Below are 16,260 nucleotides of genomic sequence, written 5' to 3' on the forward strand. Positions count from 1 at the left end.
CAAGGACCCTCAAGGTGGGTTTCGTAGGGTGGGTGGGTGGTCGGAAGGGGAGTGAAGAAGAGAAGAGGAAGATGGAGCAAAAGAGGGTTACTTGTATTAAGGGTTCGAATAGCGCCATGCTGTCCTTTTCCGTGGACGCTGTTCAGGTCACTCCTTGCGTGTTGATTGGTGGAGAGCGGGCAGCCTGGTGGGTCCGGGACCAAACTAAAACAAATAATCGAAATTACTAGAAAGAACAGTCCCGGGTACTTACACTTGGCTGAACCACTATTTGGAAAACGTATATACATTTTGAAGAAGTTGGAAGAGTAGTGGCCTGTATGACTAAAGTGGTCATTTTGTACATCAATCCTTGGGACTTTTCTAGAATGTATGAGAATTACACCCAGGGATCGACAGAGCCGCAGGGACCACAGAGTAGAAACCGATTTATACCGCCTTCTCCATACCAACATTGAATTACATGGACACTCTCAAAGATAGTAGAAAACATTGAGGTGGGATTATAGTAGATTGAAGTATAGGCTTATTCTAACAACCCAGCTGCCACAGTCGATCCACCGGTGCGTAAAACAATCCTCGTCGGCGCCTCGAGAGGCACCGCGGTATCCATCTCCACAACCACACGCGCCACTGTGCCTGGAGCCACAATTTTGGGCCGCTTCTTGATAGGCAGGCCCGACGCTTTATCTAGAGACGCAACCAATTTGCTGATCCGGCCAGGGACATGAAGACGACCTCGGTGTACATCCACAAGCATGGGCATCAGATGTTCAAAGGCCAGAACCTTGGTTGTAAAGCTGGTGATGGTGGGGATTGGCGAGGACGAACGACACACCACGTCCCCAGAGCGCAAGTGCACTGGGTCGATATTGGCCAGGTTCAACACCACATTCTGACCGGCTACAGCCCAGTCACTGGTCTCGCCGTCTACCTCCAAACTGCGAATCAAGGCTGTCTCACCACTGGGCATCGTTAGGATCTGATCACCAACTTGTAAGCTGCCAGCGTCCAGGCGACCTGAAATCGAGATCGGATTCTGCACGCCACCACGGAAAACATCGCCAATCGTCATACGCAGTGGCTTATCAAGCGCGTGGGTGGAAGGCTCCGAGGTCTCCAGTTCCTCAATCAATGTCCGGCCAGCATACCACGATGCGTGGGGATCTTCACTGCGTCGGCTGATGTTGTCTCCCAACACGCCCGAGCACGGCACAAACGAAATGTTCTTTTCTTGAAACCCAGCCGTGGTCAAAAATGATGAGATTTGCTGCTCGATCTCCTCAAATCGGGCCTTGTCCCATTGGACTGTATCCATCTTGTTGACAGCGACCACAATCTTCTGGACGCCCATGCTGCGCACGAGCAGAGCGTGTTCTTTAGTCTGGCCCTTGAGGCCTGATTCGAACTTGCCCACGCTAGAATCGATCACCAAGACCGCGAAGTCTGCCTGGCTGGCACCGGCAATCATGTTGGGTACAAAGTCTCGATGCCCTGGGGCATCAACAATGGTGAATGCAGTGGTATCGGTCTCGAACTGGTTCGTCGCAATATCGATTGTAACACCGCGTGCACGCTCCTCCGATCCCTGATCCAAAACCCATGCCAGGGCAAATGAGCCTTTCCCGATCTTCTCCGCCTCCTTGCGATATTTTTCCAGTGTACGCTGGTCTATCGCCCCCTGATCTGCTAACAACCTCCCCATCAACGTACTCTTTCCAGCATCGACATGCCCTAGATTCCGGTTAGCGATATATTCCATTTGGCATATTAAAAGAAATCCTACCAATCACCACAAAGTTGGCAGACTTCTTCCGTGTTGACTTGTTGTATTCTGCGAGGACATCCAAATTCTTGCTCTTGACAGTCACTTTCTCCGCTACTGAGAGATCATTCATGTCGCCAGCAAGATCGGCTTGGCCCTTCTTGTCGCCTGCCTTGGAGGCAGCAGTTTTGGATTTGAATCCTACACGGCATTAGGCGAGTAGATTTCAAACCTTTGTGCGAATCGCCAAACCTTTAGCTTTATTTTGAGCATTGAGCACCACATCATCGGGGCTAGGACCTGCAAAGTCAAAAGGTTCAGTATGGTCCTGCCCGTATATTTGGAGCAGATCGACGTTCTGCGAAGGGATGTGGCTAGGCTCGGCCTTGGTCGGTCCTGATTGATTGCCAAGAATGGCACTAGCAAACATGGAAGGCGCCGCACGGATCTCAGGCGGCGGTGTTGGCTCTAAGTTTACGCTGATCTCTTTTTCAGCTTGCTCCAAGAATCCGGATTGGACAGCTGGGACAACGTCCACGGGTTCCGGTGAAGTCGGCTTCTGGGCTGGTGCAGGCGCAGGCTTTCCCAATCGCCGCAGCCCACCTAGACCTTCAGCAGGCTTTGGTGATCTGCTCGCAGCGAGCCTGTCGCGCAAAGAGATCTTCTGTCCAGCCGATGGCTTTTCGGATTGACCAGGCTGTGACGCTTCTGGAGGGGAGCTAGCCTTGCTACCTTCCTTCTGTTTGCGTGCTGCAGCCAGTGCCGCAAGTTTGGAAACCTTGCCCCCACCTTCACCCGCACCACCCAGCAGTCCCATTCGAGGATATAAAGGCTCTACCAATATATCCGCCCTTCGGTGGGGTGGAACATTAAGCCAAGGAGAGTCGCGAAAAAATTCAGCAGCCGAAAAGTGCGCTATCGGAGGAGAAATAGGTGCTGGATACACCGGCACTGGGAGACCAGTTAGAATATATGCCCAATCTTCCAACAGTGTGATGTCAGTCGCGAAGTCTTCAGCGTTTGAAAAAGATTTCCGTGGTAACTGGGAATATTCTCGACACACCTTTTAAGATCATTCAACCGACCATTTCACCACAAGTCGAGCCCAGCCATAACACATTGAGAAACAAAAATTATGCAAGTAATCGAATAGCTTACCTTGAGCTTTATTCTTCAGCGACGCAGCAGGTACTTGCTGCTTCTTGATCTCCTTCTCTTTTTTGCCTAAAAGAAACCAACAATTAGCAAAGGATTCTTCAGTGAATGAATACTGGGATGGGAAAAAAAACCTCGTAGATAATTGACCGACTTTTCTACATCATTATAGTAGTGCCACAGCGCCTCCTGGATCTCTGTCTTGGTAGCAGTCACCGACGGCTGCCCCTCGCGGAGCTGCGAAAGGACATCCTCAGTGCACCGTTGTAAGTGTTCCTGTTCTTCAGGATCAGGCGAGTCATAACCATCATCGGAATAATCATCGTCATCGTATCCAACATTTTTCACGCGGTGTCTCGACATTGGCGCTTGGTGGGGGTCTGCGACCAGGCTCGGAAAGCTGTGAGCTGGTGGGGAGGGGCGGGGTAAACGAGTATTTCACAAGGTGTGACAAGTCAATGAACGAATGAATAGCTAGGAGCTGGTAGCTGGCTAGCGCAAACGATTCAGAAGAGTTCTTCGGTCGCAACCTTGGAAAGAAGGTAAGAAATGAGTTGAGGAGGAAAGAAGGTCTTGTTTGGACCCGTGACGGGAGCGGACCACGTCATTCTCCACTGCTGTAGTATCTACCCGACTCCCATAACCGTATCATGCGAACAGATCAGCTTAAATCACATCAAATAGCAGGAAACTAGAAATCCCCAAGTTTCAGTAACAATAATTTACAAATCTACAAATTTAAGATAAAACTGCAATTTCACCATTAGGGCAGATTAGACATATGCCCATCTATATGCCAGCAATCCGCCAATATGCAGTATACTATGTCTATTAATTGAAAAATCAACACTAGAAAGAGGAACGACAGGAAGGAAGAAAGAAATGTAGAAAGGGAAGAGCACGCATAAGTAAATAAGTATGTTCAATATAGCCAGCGCGGTGGCAACATGTTGATGTCCATGGTTGCCTGGATAGCAAGTTGCTCAATGAGAATAAAGATCGAGTCGCCAATTACTAGGAAGACCCGGCACATCATTTCCCAGATCACTGTAAGTGAAGATGATCAAACCTCTTCATCCGATCCCACATGTCAAGGACATGTCCTCTTTCAACAATACATTGCTCTTCTCGAGGATAAGTCACCATGTCGATAGGCACCTTGTTGTGGGCACATGCACGATAGAATGCGATGGCCTGTTCTAAAGGCACACGCACGTCGTTATCGATCTTCATTCTCACAGAGTAACTTGCTATCCTGCCGACCATTGACATCAGCATGTTGCCACCGCGCTCGCTATATCGAACGTATTTGGAAGGTTTTTAACCTGTAGAAGATTCTACACCGCCGACAGTTTCTGAATACTTTTTACTAAAGAATGATAGAATCGAGACTATGTGTATTTATGTATTTCTGTATTCATGAGTTAAATAGGCCGTACGTCTATACAGACCTGCTAGTCATGAAGGTCGCCAAGACCGAAGGCAGAAGGCAAAGGTCACCAAGCTAAAGCAAAAAAAGACACATCTATCGCAATGGACTCTCACTAAAGAAGTCGCCCGAGCCGGGCCCAGAAAAGCTGACATTGCTTGGGGTGAGGGCGATCGATCGCCGGAAAGCTTGACGAGGGGTGCTAGGGGCACTTATAGGTGCCGCATTTGCAGCGGCAGAGTTGGCCACCACGGTGGCTGCTGTAGCTGCAGCTGCAGCACTGGCGTCGGGCGTAGAGGGGGTATTGCGGCCACTGCCATTCTGCAAAGTAACGGCAGTTCCGGGACGAGAAAGAACGGTGACTGTGGCGTTCTTAGGAGGGGGGCGGAAGCCGAGTTTGGATCCTTCGCGGAAGATTTCTTCCAGCATCTGATTGGCGATGCCGGCGTCCTCGTATTCCTGGAACTTCTTCCATAGACGCATGGCCATACGTGCATCTTCAATGGAGTCGTGTCCCTGAATATCCTCCGGGTTCGGTTCTTCTTGGATATACTCCTTGAACACAGCCCAGGCCAGATAACGAAGACTAAGGCGACGGCTCTTGCCGGGGTGGAAGAAGAGGTACTGGGTATCAACAGTTTGCGACTTGGGCACTTGGATGTTGATTTTGCGGAAATCGGAGGCTAAGCCATGGCCCACAAAAATACATCCCAAATTGAGAAGAAGCCACAGCTTCTTGTACGCGGTCTTAAGCGGCACAAGGTTATGTTCGCTAGTTCGTGGATCCAGGTCGCCAGGCTTGATGCCAGAGTACTGTGTGACATAGTCGACAATTGGTTCACGAATTGTGATGTAGTCATCAATGAAGGGCACACCCTCCTGGATACCTGAAGCACGTAGAACAGAGACTCGAGCAAGTCCGCTCTTGTTGGGCCGAACAATTTCTTGCGACCCATCGGCCTTGACATCTATCTCAGCTTTCTCGAGATCGACGAACTCGGTGTCGAGCGCCACGGGCGTACCAGGCTTCGGTTTTTCTTCCTCGCTAAGGGCAATACAAGACTCAACCTGGCGTCCGCCATTCGATGACACCCCACGGAAAAGTAAAGTGCTATCGAGGGCATTCTTCCACGAGTCATCAACAGCGTGACGGGGATCTCGTGCCTGGAAAGCCAGCACGCAAGGTTGCTTCCAATTCTGTGTGAAGCCCAATGCCTCATCACGGTCCACTTCGGTAACCAAAAAGTCATTGAACAAGTGCCATTTGCTTGGTTCCTGGGTTTCTTGCTCTGAAACCGAGACGTTGATAAAAGACACCAAATGCGGCTTTTGGTGTTCTGTAATGTCAATCTCGGCCACAAGGCCTACCAGATCATACACTACCAACCCGGGTGTATTACTCTGCATTCTCAATTGAAGCTCCTCGCCCTCGAAACACATTACTTGACCATTGTCGATGATTATGCCTACTGCGTCAGGCAACCACCCAGGAATAGCCCACAGTCTGCGACATATGGGATTGGTTGAAACAGCGGCATTGAGGAGCAAGACAAGAGGCATCCGGTGCACAGTCTTTCGAATCATGACCTGTTGGTATCGACGGCAGTAGTTGCACCAACCGCGATTCTGCGTTTCACGTTCAATGCTAGCACGCAAGATGTTGGAGAATCGGAAAGCAGGATTGCGTCGCGCCTGTTTCATATCCATGTTTGGGTAAAGAAGCTCATTGGCGAGAGAGTTTCCTGGGCGAACAGTTTCATTCTGACAGAACATGCATCGGATCGACTCAGAAGCATATGTGGAGAGGCGCTCGTCCAGCTCTTCGGAATTGGGTTGGATGGTACGGAAGTCACACGATATTTGTGTCAAGAAGAAGCGATTTACCGCCTGAATAGCTGTAGAGAGAGACTTATTTGTAAGGTTTTCTTCCAACAGCCCCATGTTTGAGGCCTCCCGGAAGCTGCTGAATAGTTTGAGCAGATTGGTCGCCTGGCAATTCTGGCCATTCGCTTTTTCCAACATGTCAAACAGGTAGCCTAACTCGCACAGCAAGCAATATTCAGAGATACAGGAGCCAGCCGCATGGTGGAGAGCGAGGTTTCGGAACAAAGGAATGAACTTAAAAAGCTGAAGGAGGGAGTTGGTAAAGGAGTTTGCGATGTGGGTTTCGAGCCCAGAGAATCTGGTCTTGTTGTAGAATCTGTATTGAGTGTAAGCAAGTTCCACGACTTTCAGTGAGTAGATAATCTCTTACCGGAAGTCAAAATCGTCGACACCAAACCGACTATATTTGATCTCGACATTGCTGTATTTGAGCAGTGGATCATCATCACTCTCGCCGTTGATCTTTGCACCCGCCAGTGCCTCAGCCGCATCAGCGATTGAACCATCAGACTTGGATTTATGATGATCCCTGGCCTTTTCACTGAGGAATTTAGGTGCAATCAAGGCTGGCTCTGCGGTAGTCAAAGCGCGAGTGTTCTCGATCTGGTATCGTCGTGTCTTTCGTGGATTCGGAGCACCATGGCCCAGTTCTGCTTGGCGCAAATATGGAAGCAAAGATTGATCGAGTTGTGCCGGTGGGCTTCCGACCTCGAACGTAAGATGACTGGGCCATGCCGAGAAGAGGCGATCGTGATAATACGGCATTCCGACCATGTTCAGCGGGGTCTCAGGCGACCAATCAATGGCCGGCGATCGAGTCGGTACGTCTGCGAACTCAGTTTCTTTGCTCATTTCATTGAAATGAATCTTGGTTGGTGAACCCCAGAGATGAATCGAGCATTCCGCGTCGTTGATGGCTAAGGCCTCTCCAGAAGGTGAAATCTCGAGTCCAAGCATCAATGTGACATTCGCTTGTCGTAAATTGACAGAATTGGGGTTCATCAGATCGACAACTTGGAGCTGCCCAGTCTGCGACGCCACAAAACTCGTCGTATGTAGCTTCGGGTGCATTCGTACATATGCTGCACCAGCATGGAACGGAATCGGAGGCAAGGGTGTCAGTGTCTTCAGATCATAGACATTGGCCAGCGGATCCACAATCGAGGAACCAAGCTGGCGGACTGAGAAACCACAGGTAACCAGCAAGTCGTTTCGCGCATCCATGTCATTAACAGCAGTGCCATGCGCCTTCCAAGACTTAACGACGCTGAAATCCGAGAGACTGAGGGCATTGACGGATCCATTCTCTGTAGCCGCGCATAAATACCGACTCTTCTTCATGAGCGTGTAATTGTGCTCGGTAGGCAATTTGTCAACAATCGTACCCTTGTCAATATCGATCGTAAACATCACACGCTGGCAACCCGCCACCAGTATCCGGTTTGTCTGTGCTGTAAAGCTCATGCATCGAAGATCGACCATCTCCTCATCGGCAATATGCCACTGAGTCAAACCGCGTCGAGTAATCATATGCACACTCCTCGAAGACAACGAGATCACACCGCGCTCGTGAAAAGCAATCTGTCGAACCATGCCTTCCGCGACCGGGTGCGCTCGCACAGAAGTATATCGTTGAAGTTCGGGTCCATAGAAAGAAGTGATGCGGCCCTAGCAAGAAGACAAAAACCAGCGCATTAGTTAACCCTTCCCTGTCTTCCACAATTCCATCTCAAGAAGTAGCACTATAAATGCAACTCACATATTCATTTCCAGCCCACAAAAGTTCCATAACATCATCAAATGCCACCGCCGTCGCATTCGTGGGCATCCCATGCGGACTAGGCGGTGGCATCGGGATACGCGATAGCTCATCCCAATCAGCTTCCATGTTGGCGGCCTTAACCCAGGCACGCACCCCGAATGAATTTTATTTTATTGTATTGGTGTCCTTTATCGAAGTCTTGCTGTCGAATTCAAATTGGTTCGGGAAGTGTGCCCTTCACCCTCATGGGAATGCGCTAGGGCCGGGCATCGTCTGCGAGCAAGGACGCGACTGCGGGGAAGGTGGGAGCTTTTGGGCAGCCAGATCGGAGAATCGTTCGATCGTTGGATACAGGGGCTATAATCAAACGTGCGGGTTTTAGGTGATGATATATGGAATGCTGCGGCCTATGCCAACGCAAAACTGAGAGTGGTCGTTGGGTACGAGATATTTATTGTCGTCCGCCTACTGTTACAGAACTGAGGTGTCTAATGGTCACGTGGAGATATTGCCGATAACGCTTTCACAGTTCCAATAACAAATCACATGACCTTCGAGATCTGGGTTACACTTCTATGGACTGTAATTGTACAACCATAAGGCTGCGAACGAGATGTAATCAATATGCCTACTATCTACTACTAGTTGTATAGCACTTGAGTATTTATTCTACCTAGGCAGTATGCTCAACTGTTTAGTTTATATGTTTGGGTAGACCAAATTTTAGATGACAACCCAATTCAAATTACAATTGAAGAGCTCAGGACATGTTCGAATAGGAAATGTAAGTTTATTAATCAGAGGGACCTCATATTGCTACCTACATATCTGGTAACCAGGGAGGGGGCCGAGGTAGATACAAAAGGCATAGGTAAATGCAAAGTATGTACTGGTAACATGCTGCAACATGGACTAGCTGTGAATGATCGGCTAAATACAAGTTATCTAGACACAGAAAAGCCTAGCAAGGAATGGGGCAATGGCGAGCATCCGGTACACGTGAGCGAACAATGAATATTGGAATACCACAACGTTTAATATTTATTATCCGTTGGTCAAGTAGAAATCCCAGGCAGTTATCTGTAGAAATTAGCAGGATTTGAGGGGGTATTACCACCCTGCGAAGGCTGGTATGCCTGGTATTCTGCACCACCTGGCGGAGCTGAGGGGGCGGGGTTAAAGGCAGTGTACTGTGAGGGTGGCTGCGCTGATCCAGGGACAGGAGGAGGCTGGTGAGAGGGTGCTTGATGAATGGCCGGGGAGTTGGGGTATGGAGGCTGTTGCGTTGATTGCTGTGGTGGATATTGGGATGGGGATTGCTGAGATGCTTCTTCGCCCGAGTAGCCTGGGGATGAGTACTCCTGTGCCTGTGGCTGTTGCGGATGTTGGAATTGTTGGTGGCCGACCGGTGGCGCTTGGCTATTGAGAGGGTAGCCTGGGCGCTGACCAGCAGGATGTTCCACGGGGGAGTCATAAACAGAGGTGCCCAATTCCTGCGGATTGTCATATGTAGATTGTGGGCGGTGACCAACAGGTGGATAAGAGTCAGACGGAGGTGCCTGTTGCGGCATGGGCTGCTGCTGAGGTCCACCTGCAAACTGCGCACGTGGATCGGGAGAATGAGACGCAGGACGGTAAGGGATTGTCTGCTCCGCACCATAGTACGCACTTGGCTGGGCCTGTGGGGGTTGGGGTTCTAAAGAAGACAATTAATTGCTGAACTCTCAAGAAGAGGTATTTAGGGCTGTACTGACCTTGAGGTTGACCTTGAGGTTGAGGGCTGAAGTATCGTTGGTCTGCTTGGGGAGGGTATCCTGCGGGAGCAGCACCGGGATACCCATACTGTGGCTGGCCAGGTCGTGCATATGGCTGTGATGGGTGAGCCATGGAAGCCTCTAGCAAGGACTCGTAGTCACGGCGGGCTTTGATGAACTTCTCATTAAGCTGGGTGAATTCATCTGGAGAGTCGTGAGCATAGTGTCCTCAACATACAGCGAAAATGTACGAACCTTTCTTCTGCGAATATTTCCCAATAAGCTCAATAAGCTTCGGCCTAATAGCAACAGTGGAATGGTAGAGATTGGTAATCTCCTCGTTCTCCTGCACATTAAGGTCTGAGCTTCGAGTACTCAGCAGGGTCAGAAGTTTCTCGACGTTCTTAATCTGGCCAAAGACATCGCCCTCCATCTGCACCTCACGCTGTAGCTCCTCGACGGTAGGGTCGGTAAGTTTCTCTACATAATTGAGAGGGAAAATTCCCGTCTGGCCTCTCAAAGAACCCTTCCACCAGTCCTTGTAGACTGATTCCAAGACAGCAATGATATCACCCTTGCGGAACTGAAGTTCTCCAGCTTCCGAGGGTTGAAAATCGAATAGGGCGCGGACCCGCGAAACAGTAGCAGCCGACGTGCCCGATGGCACAGGTCCGGTCGCAGCAGCTGGTAACTCGGCTGCCGGTGAGGTAGTTTCGGGTTTCGATGTAGCAGCCGCCGCAGATGGGCCGGCCTGAGCAACGGGGATTGGAGGAGCCTTGTCCTTGACAGAGAGAGCCAATGCCATTTGCAGTTCCTCGTCCTCCTTCTGTCGGTCAATGTCTGTAATCGCACTCTTTATTGGCTTCGATGGGGGCTGAAGGTTGGGGTCTGCAGACATATTAGCGAAGTTTCAAGGGGAATATCATCATAGCACAAGTCTCTTACTTGACGTCTTCAACTTCATGTATGCTTGCTCCATGATCCCAAAGTCCGGGTTAGAGGAAAACATCTCCGTCCATTCTTCCATCCGTTCCAAAATCTTGGACTTGACTTGTTGGTGTGTATTCTAAAGAACAAGACGCAAGTGGTCAGCAAATCAAATTATTCAAGGTCCCCAAAACGAATATGCTTACGCGATCACTTGCCAGGCGCAGGAGCGCATCGGTAAAGCTTCTTGAGGCTAACTCGCGATGGATCTTAGGGCCACAATTCTGTGACAGCGCATTACCGAGCTATTATATCGCAATTAGCAAATAAGGCGGCTAGGGCTCATAGACAGCTGAATGTCATACCTCAAGAGTATAAAGTTGCACATTGGCATTTCTGTGAGCCATTCTCTTGATCATGGCTGCGACCGCCTCTTTTGCACTGTGCAACCAATGAGACTTAGTATGTAACATTTCAACACTTGTAAATGTCCACAATTTCGAAAGACGATACACACCCTGAATCTTCGGCAGCAACCTTGTCGCAAACATCCTATAGCGCAAAATAACGGCAAATTAGCTTCAATAGCGAGAGCTTGTCGCTCGGAAAGACGCACAAGAATGTATTCCCAGTTCTCGGAGGTCAGGTTCTCGTCGGTCGCCTTGGCTATTTCAGCAATCCCATGGGTCAGCAATCGATTATCTTTGACCAGGCTTCCACCCGTAAGAGACGCATGAAGGAGTATAGCCTCAAGACATGAAATTTTGTATAGAACTTACCGACCGCGTCATCGAAAGCATTCTGCTGGGCGCGAAACATTGCCAATTTAGATCTTGGAGTGATGTAGGGTAGTTGGGAAGTCGGGCACCGCTCCTCAGCGCTCAATGCGGGGAATGAGGATGTTGCAAAGTGCAGGCTAGGTTGGGGTCCAAACTCAGGAGAAGATCGTGTATGGAGAAGGAGCGAGGACAGGGAATGGAAAACAAGAGATAGCAGAATAGGTCACTCAACACAGCAGTTTCACGATCGATGAGCAGAAGAGAGTTGGTTTCTAGGTGCCAATGTTGTGTCCGGGCGGAAGTGGTGTTGACTCAGCAATGACGACGGTGAAACGGCAGCTCCAATCCAAGCGTATCCCGCATTAATGTGTCTTAGTACTATCATCAACCAGAAAAAATCTTATCTGCCTCAATAGAGAAATAATTATGTCGCCTCTTTGATCACATCTGAAAATGCGCAGCTCTGGGAGTAATTAAAGTGCCTTCTGTATAGGCTGCGGCATTTTTGCTATTCTGATTTGCTAGTTCGCCCGTGGCTGAAGGTATACACCCCACTGGGTCCATTACTATGGAGGTACAGCCAGATCAATTACAAGGATATTTTCAGGGTCAATATGAAAAGAATTGCCATTCGTAATTAGAGGAGATATTGGATGTAGCATTCTGGGTGCTTCCAGTTCTTCAATCTCCTGTTCGTCTGGTCTCTCAGGCTTCGAACTACTAGTCCGAAGCCAGTGCTGAAGGTACATGAGAGATTTGCAAATCATTCCCAATCCTTCACAGCATGTAGCGGCTTGTGTATCAAATATTTTAAGTTATTATTTCAATGTTTATATACATGGCCGTCTAACAAAGAACAGACCAGTACAATGTATTAGAAGAGATGAGAAAATAGAGTGTGATATGACACAAATCCAAGAGACCCCTTGCGATCCAAACGCCGAATATGATAGGAAAATTGCGTTTCAAATCTCACGAGGTGAAAGACATACAATCAGTAGACAGCTTAAAGTCGCACCCGAAACACCACACATGTCCAGATTCAAAACAGGGATGTAGTTGAAGAACTAACAGTGCTACACATGACCCCGGAGAATGGCAAAGATAAAGATAGACCAACAGAGGAAGACAGATCGGGGTCAAAACAAGGCTTGCGGGATCAGATCATTTTTTATCACAAAAAGATGTTCATCAAGGAATAAAATTGTAAACAAAATCAGTACAAAAACGGGCACTGCCACGCGGTTTGGGGTCGGCATGCCGAGATCTAGAAGAATCATCAGGAGTGATGGGGGTATCTGAACGAGACGGGAAGAGTGATATAAGGATAAAGAAAAACGAGAAGAGAAAAGAGTAAGGCTGGTCATCTAGCCACCACCCTTCTGCGCTTTCTCTTGGGCACGACTGATGCGAGCAGCCTTGACGAGAGGAGCTAGATGGGTGAGTGGCGAGCAGATGGCCATGAATGGGTGCTAAAGAACAGTCAATGGTTGTACAACAGAAACGGGGTGGGGTTGTTGGCATACCTTAAGAAGGTCGTGGGCAGAAGCTCGCTTCTCCGGGTCCACCTTAAGTGCGAGGTGTAGGAAATCACGGAAGGTAGCGGAGAGGCTGTGTTCATCTTTGATGGTCGGTGTTCCGTTTGTGGCTATCAAATAGAGCGCACGCAGAGGGGACTCTGTCAGGTATGGTGGCTCGCCCTCGATCATTTCAATGGCCATAATGCCCAAGCTCCAGATATCGACCTTGCGACCATATTCCTTTCGGGTAACTACTTCGGGGGCCATCCAGTAAGGAGTTCCAACCATGGTGTTGCGCTTGTGATGGGAGTCGTTGATTTGCGCACAGAAGCCAAAGTCGGCTGGAAGAAATTAGTTTCGATAATCCTGTCAAAGCAAAGATATTGAAACTTACTCAGCTTAATGTTACCATCTAGGGAGAGAAGAATGTTATCAGACTTAATGTCACGGTGAATGACGCCTTTAGAGTGGAGGTGCTGGAGTCCGTTCAATGTCTATTTCAAGACAGTTAGCATTGGAAACCCATGGGGAGATGATGGATAAAAACATACCTCTCTGCAAACCGCTGCAATCTGGCCCTCGCTCATAATATTGTAGGTGACCACGTCTGTAAGACTACCACCTTCCATATACTCCATGACAACCCACAAATCCAGGCCGTGAAGGTAGCTCTCAAGGAAATTCACAATGTTCCTGTGCTTGCTGTCCTTCATTACAAGAATCTCATTGATAATCAAATCCTTCTTGGGCTGAAGATCTAGGTTCATCTGCTTAATGGCGACACAGTTGTTGTTACCATTTTCATAAGCAGTATACACACCACCCGAAGCACCCTGTCCAACCTTATTGAGGTTGTAGTATATTTGTGTAGGATCGCCTGGGTGACAAATTTGCAACAGACGCTGCCGCACATCCATAACGTTGCTTTGGCGCTTGGGCTGACGAGGGCGAGCTGCCGGGGGTGCTCGAGAAGCCGCAGAAGAGGACTCCACGGAGCTCTGGGGAACATTTGTCGGAATTGGCGGTATTTGAGAAGCCTGTTGTGGTTGGCGCTGACTTGTGCTCCGATCCAGCTTCTTGGATGCGATCGCTTCCTGAGCAGCGGCCATGACTTGCTCCTGCTGCCGTTGGTATTGTGTCGGGGAAGCCACGATATTCGATTCCTGGAGCTGAGTGCCGTTTCGAGAGCCAGAGGTACCCCGTGGATCGCTGGATAGTGGTGCTGCCTCGGGAATGGGCGGTGCTCCCATTGCATAGGCCTCTGGCGGTCGCTGGGCCATGGTAGGAGGTTGCGGTGGGGGTCGCGAGGGTGTCATGCCGGGTGGCTTTGGAGGCGCGCGATGCGGAATGAGGCTTCCCAATGGCGGGGAGACGGCGGCAGACGCCAATGATGCTGGGGGAGGCGCTCCTCCTGGTGGTCCCTTCGGAACCGGTGGCGGCGACCGGGGGTTCTCAAAGCTACCTTCGTGGTTCTGGGGGAAACGGGGGCTTCCTGGAGGCGAGGGTGGTCGGCCGTTATCTTTGCCATGCGCATTGTCGAACTTGTGCCAGACTTCATCGTCATCACCACGGGTGTTCTTCTCGTAGAAGCGCATGATGTCCATCATAGTCTGCGGGTGTTCTTCCTGTTCCTTCTTCGAAATTCCATTCTCCTGCAGTAGCCGCTGCCACTCCTTGGGCAAGCCCGTGAATTGGCCAGTCTGATTATCGTAGCCCACATGGGTGACGTGGACAGGGTTCTCCGGGGACGAGATCTTGATGTTGCGAGGCGAGCCCAGCATGCTATTCACGAAACTAGAGAAGCTGGCCTTTTTGCTTCTCCCGCCCCGGGTATGGCCACTGCCTTCATCGGAATGACGCTTGGAGTTGGAAGGCCGCTCAGTCTCCCGATGTGCCAAGGGATCCATCCGGGAGGGCAAGGTGGTGAAACTGGCAGATTGTCGGAGAAAGGAGCGGTGCCGCGGGTCTGGGCTTATCGGGCTAGATTGCTGGGAGTGCAGGGGCGGAGGGTTATGAGGTGGAGACAGGGAGTCAGTTTCGGCACTATTCTCATCTAATGCACTGAGCATGCCCCGTGCCTCGAAGGGGGTGGTCGTTAATTCATCCGAACTGTGCTGATCGTAGGAGAAGCGATTCTGGCGGGCGCGGGTGCTGTAGCTGGGGAAAAAGGAATGGTCGTTTTGTACTGGTGACGGGCCGTCGCTATGTTGTTCAAGCGATGATGAGGATGATCCGTATACAGCAGCAGCGTTGGATCTTGTGCGGGTGTGCTCGCGGCTACTGTTCGAGGAGCGCGGGTAGACGGGGGCGGAAGGATGACGTTTCAAGGAAGATGCGCTTTGATGACTCCGAAGAATGCGTGAACTGAAGCTTGGAGACTCCTTTTGCAGTTTGCTCGATGGGCGACGGAATTTCAATGAGAACCCGTCACTCATGATGAATGTGTTGTCTCTTTACACGAGACACCGATTGAAATTGGGCCGAGGGGTTCAGGAGAATTTTCTAATCAGCCAATTCGCAGAGATTGGGCTTCAAGAAAATAGGGAAGTACCACGGAGTTGCCAACAAACCAGGTCCTTTTTTTTTCTCTTTTTCTCTTCTGTCTTCCAAATTGGAATGTCAAAAGAATGGAGAGAATCAATTCCAAGGGGAGAAGAGGGGCCCAGTTAACAGTTTAATTAACCAATGAACAGTAATTCACACGTGGAGGTGGGAAAAGGAGGTTCGGTGGCTGGGTTTTTTTTTCATGGGGCACGATGACGCGGGGGGGCTTAAGTATAAAACTGGTTGCAATATCAAATTAATTTACCGAGTCGTTATATTACTTTACCCATGCAGGAGTTATCACAATAGTCCAGGAAACCAAGAACTTTGAGGCGTTTGACATCCCGAGAATCTAGATTTTTCTGGACACGGGTCGAAAGTGGACACTAAGGATAAGGGAATCTGACCGTTTAATTAAGATGATATATACTCTCCGGGAAACCAGATATGGTAAACGTTGAATATACTATGAACAACCAAGATTTTCATGTAGTTGGAGTTGGAGTTGGAGTTGACGTCTTTATCTTTTCTATCTGTAACACTCCAATGCTTGATGCTTCGTCATCTCACATCGCCTAGGTTTCCTTTTATCCTGAACACACTCACTTTGAACCACTTCCAGATATCTACTAAGTTAAAGAACCTTTCGGTTATAAAAAATGACTAAACAATCTGAAACGTCATGAACCATGTGGAATGACAATGAATATGCAAAACCTTGGCAGGTGGGAGTTTCTTGGC

General features: G+C 49.5%; 4 protein-coding genes across 4 annotated transcripts; all 4 read right to left on the reverse strand.

Moving 5' to 3' along the window:
• Positions 1–526: 526 nt before the first annotated feature.
• Positions 527–3,283, reverse strand: N7520_006387 (putative translation elongation factor EF-1 subunit; the record flags this gene model as incomplete). Its single annotated transcript, XM_057140321.1, has 5 exons — positions 527–1,734; positions 1,787–1,966; positions 2,018–2,746; positions 2,924–2,989; positions 3,055–3,283. 5 exons carry the CDS (start codon positions 3,281–3,283, stop codon positions 527–529), a joined length of 2,412 nt encoding a protein of 803 aa, XP_056994327.1.
• Positions 3,284–4,445: 1,162 nt separating this feature from the next.
• pan2n2 (poly(A)-specific ribonuclease) lies at positions 4,446–8,121 on the reverse strand (the record flags this gene model as incomplete). Its single annotated transcript, XM_057140322.1, has 3 exons — positions 4,446–6,549; positions 6,604–7,901; positions 7,993–8,121. The coding sequence occupies 3 exons, from the start codon at positions 8,119–8,121 to the stop codon at positions 4,446–4,448; spliced, it is 3,531 nt and encodes a 1,176-aa protein (XP_056994328.1).
• Positions 8,122–9,071: 950 nt separating this feature from the next.
• On the reverse strand, positions 9,072–11,495 carry N7520_006389 (ESCRT-0 subunit protein HSE1; the record flags this gene model as incomplete). The annotated part of the gene is made up of 9 exons (XM_057140323.1): positions 9,072–9,691; positions 9,750–9,953; positions 10,005–10,637; positions 10,695–10,815; positions 10,883–10,981; positions 11,042–11,117; positions 11,194–11,228; positions 11,293–11,342; positions 11,456–11,495. 9 exons carry the CDS (start codon positions 11,493–11,495, stop codon positions 9,072–9,074), a joined length of 1,878 nt encoding a protein of 625 aa, XP_056994329.1.
• A 1,327-nt stretch (positions 11,496–12,822) lies between these two features.
• pakA (mitogen-activated protein kinase kinase kinase kinase STE20) lies at positions 12,823–15,410 on the reverse strand (the record flags this gene model as incomplete). Its single annotated transcript, XM_057140324.1, has 4 exons — positions 12,823–12,927; positions 12,982–13,316; positions 13,370–13,469; positions 13,527–15,410. The coding sequence occupies 4 exons, from the start codon at positions 15,408–15,410 to the stop codon at positions 12,823–12,825; spliced, it is 2,424 nt and encodes an 807-aa protein (XP_056994330.1).
• Between the last annotated feature and the right edge of the window lie 850 nt (positions 15,411–16,260).

Source organism: Penicillium odoratum, assembly GCF_028828045.1.
Source record: "Penicillium odoratum strain IBT 22623 chromosome Unknown utg000005l_segment0_segment0, whole genome shotgun sequence".
Lineage (NCBI taxonomy): Eukaryota > Fungi > Ascomycota > Eurotiomycetes > Eurotiales > Aspergillaceae > Penicillium > Penicillium odoratum.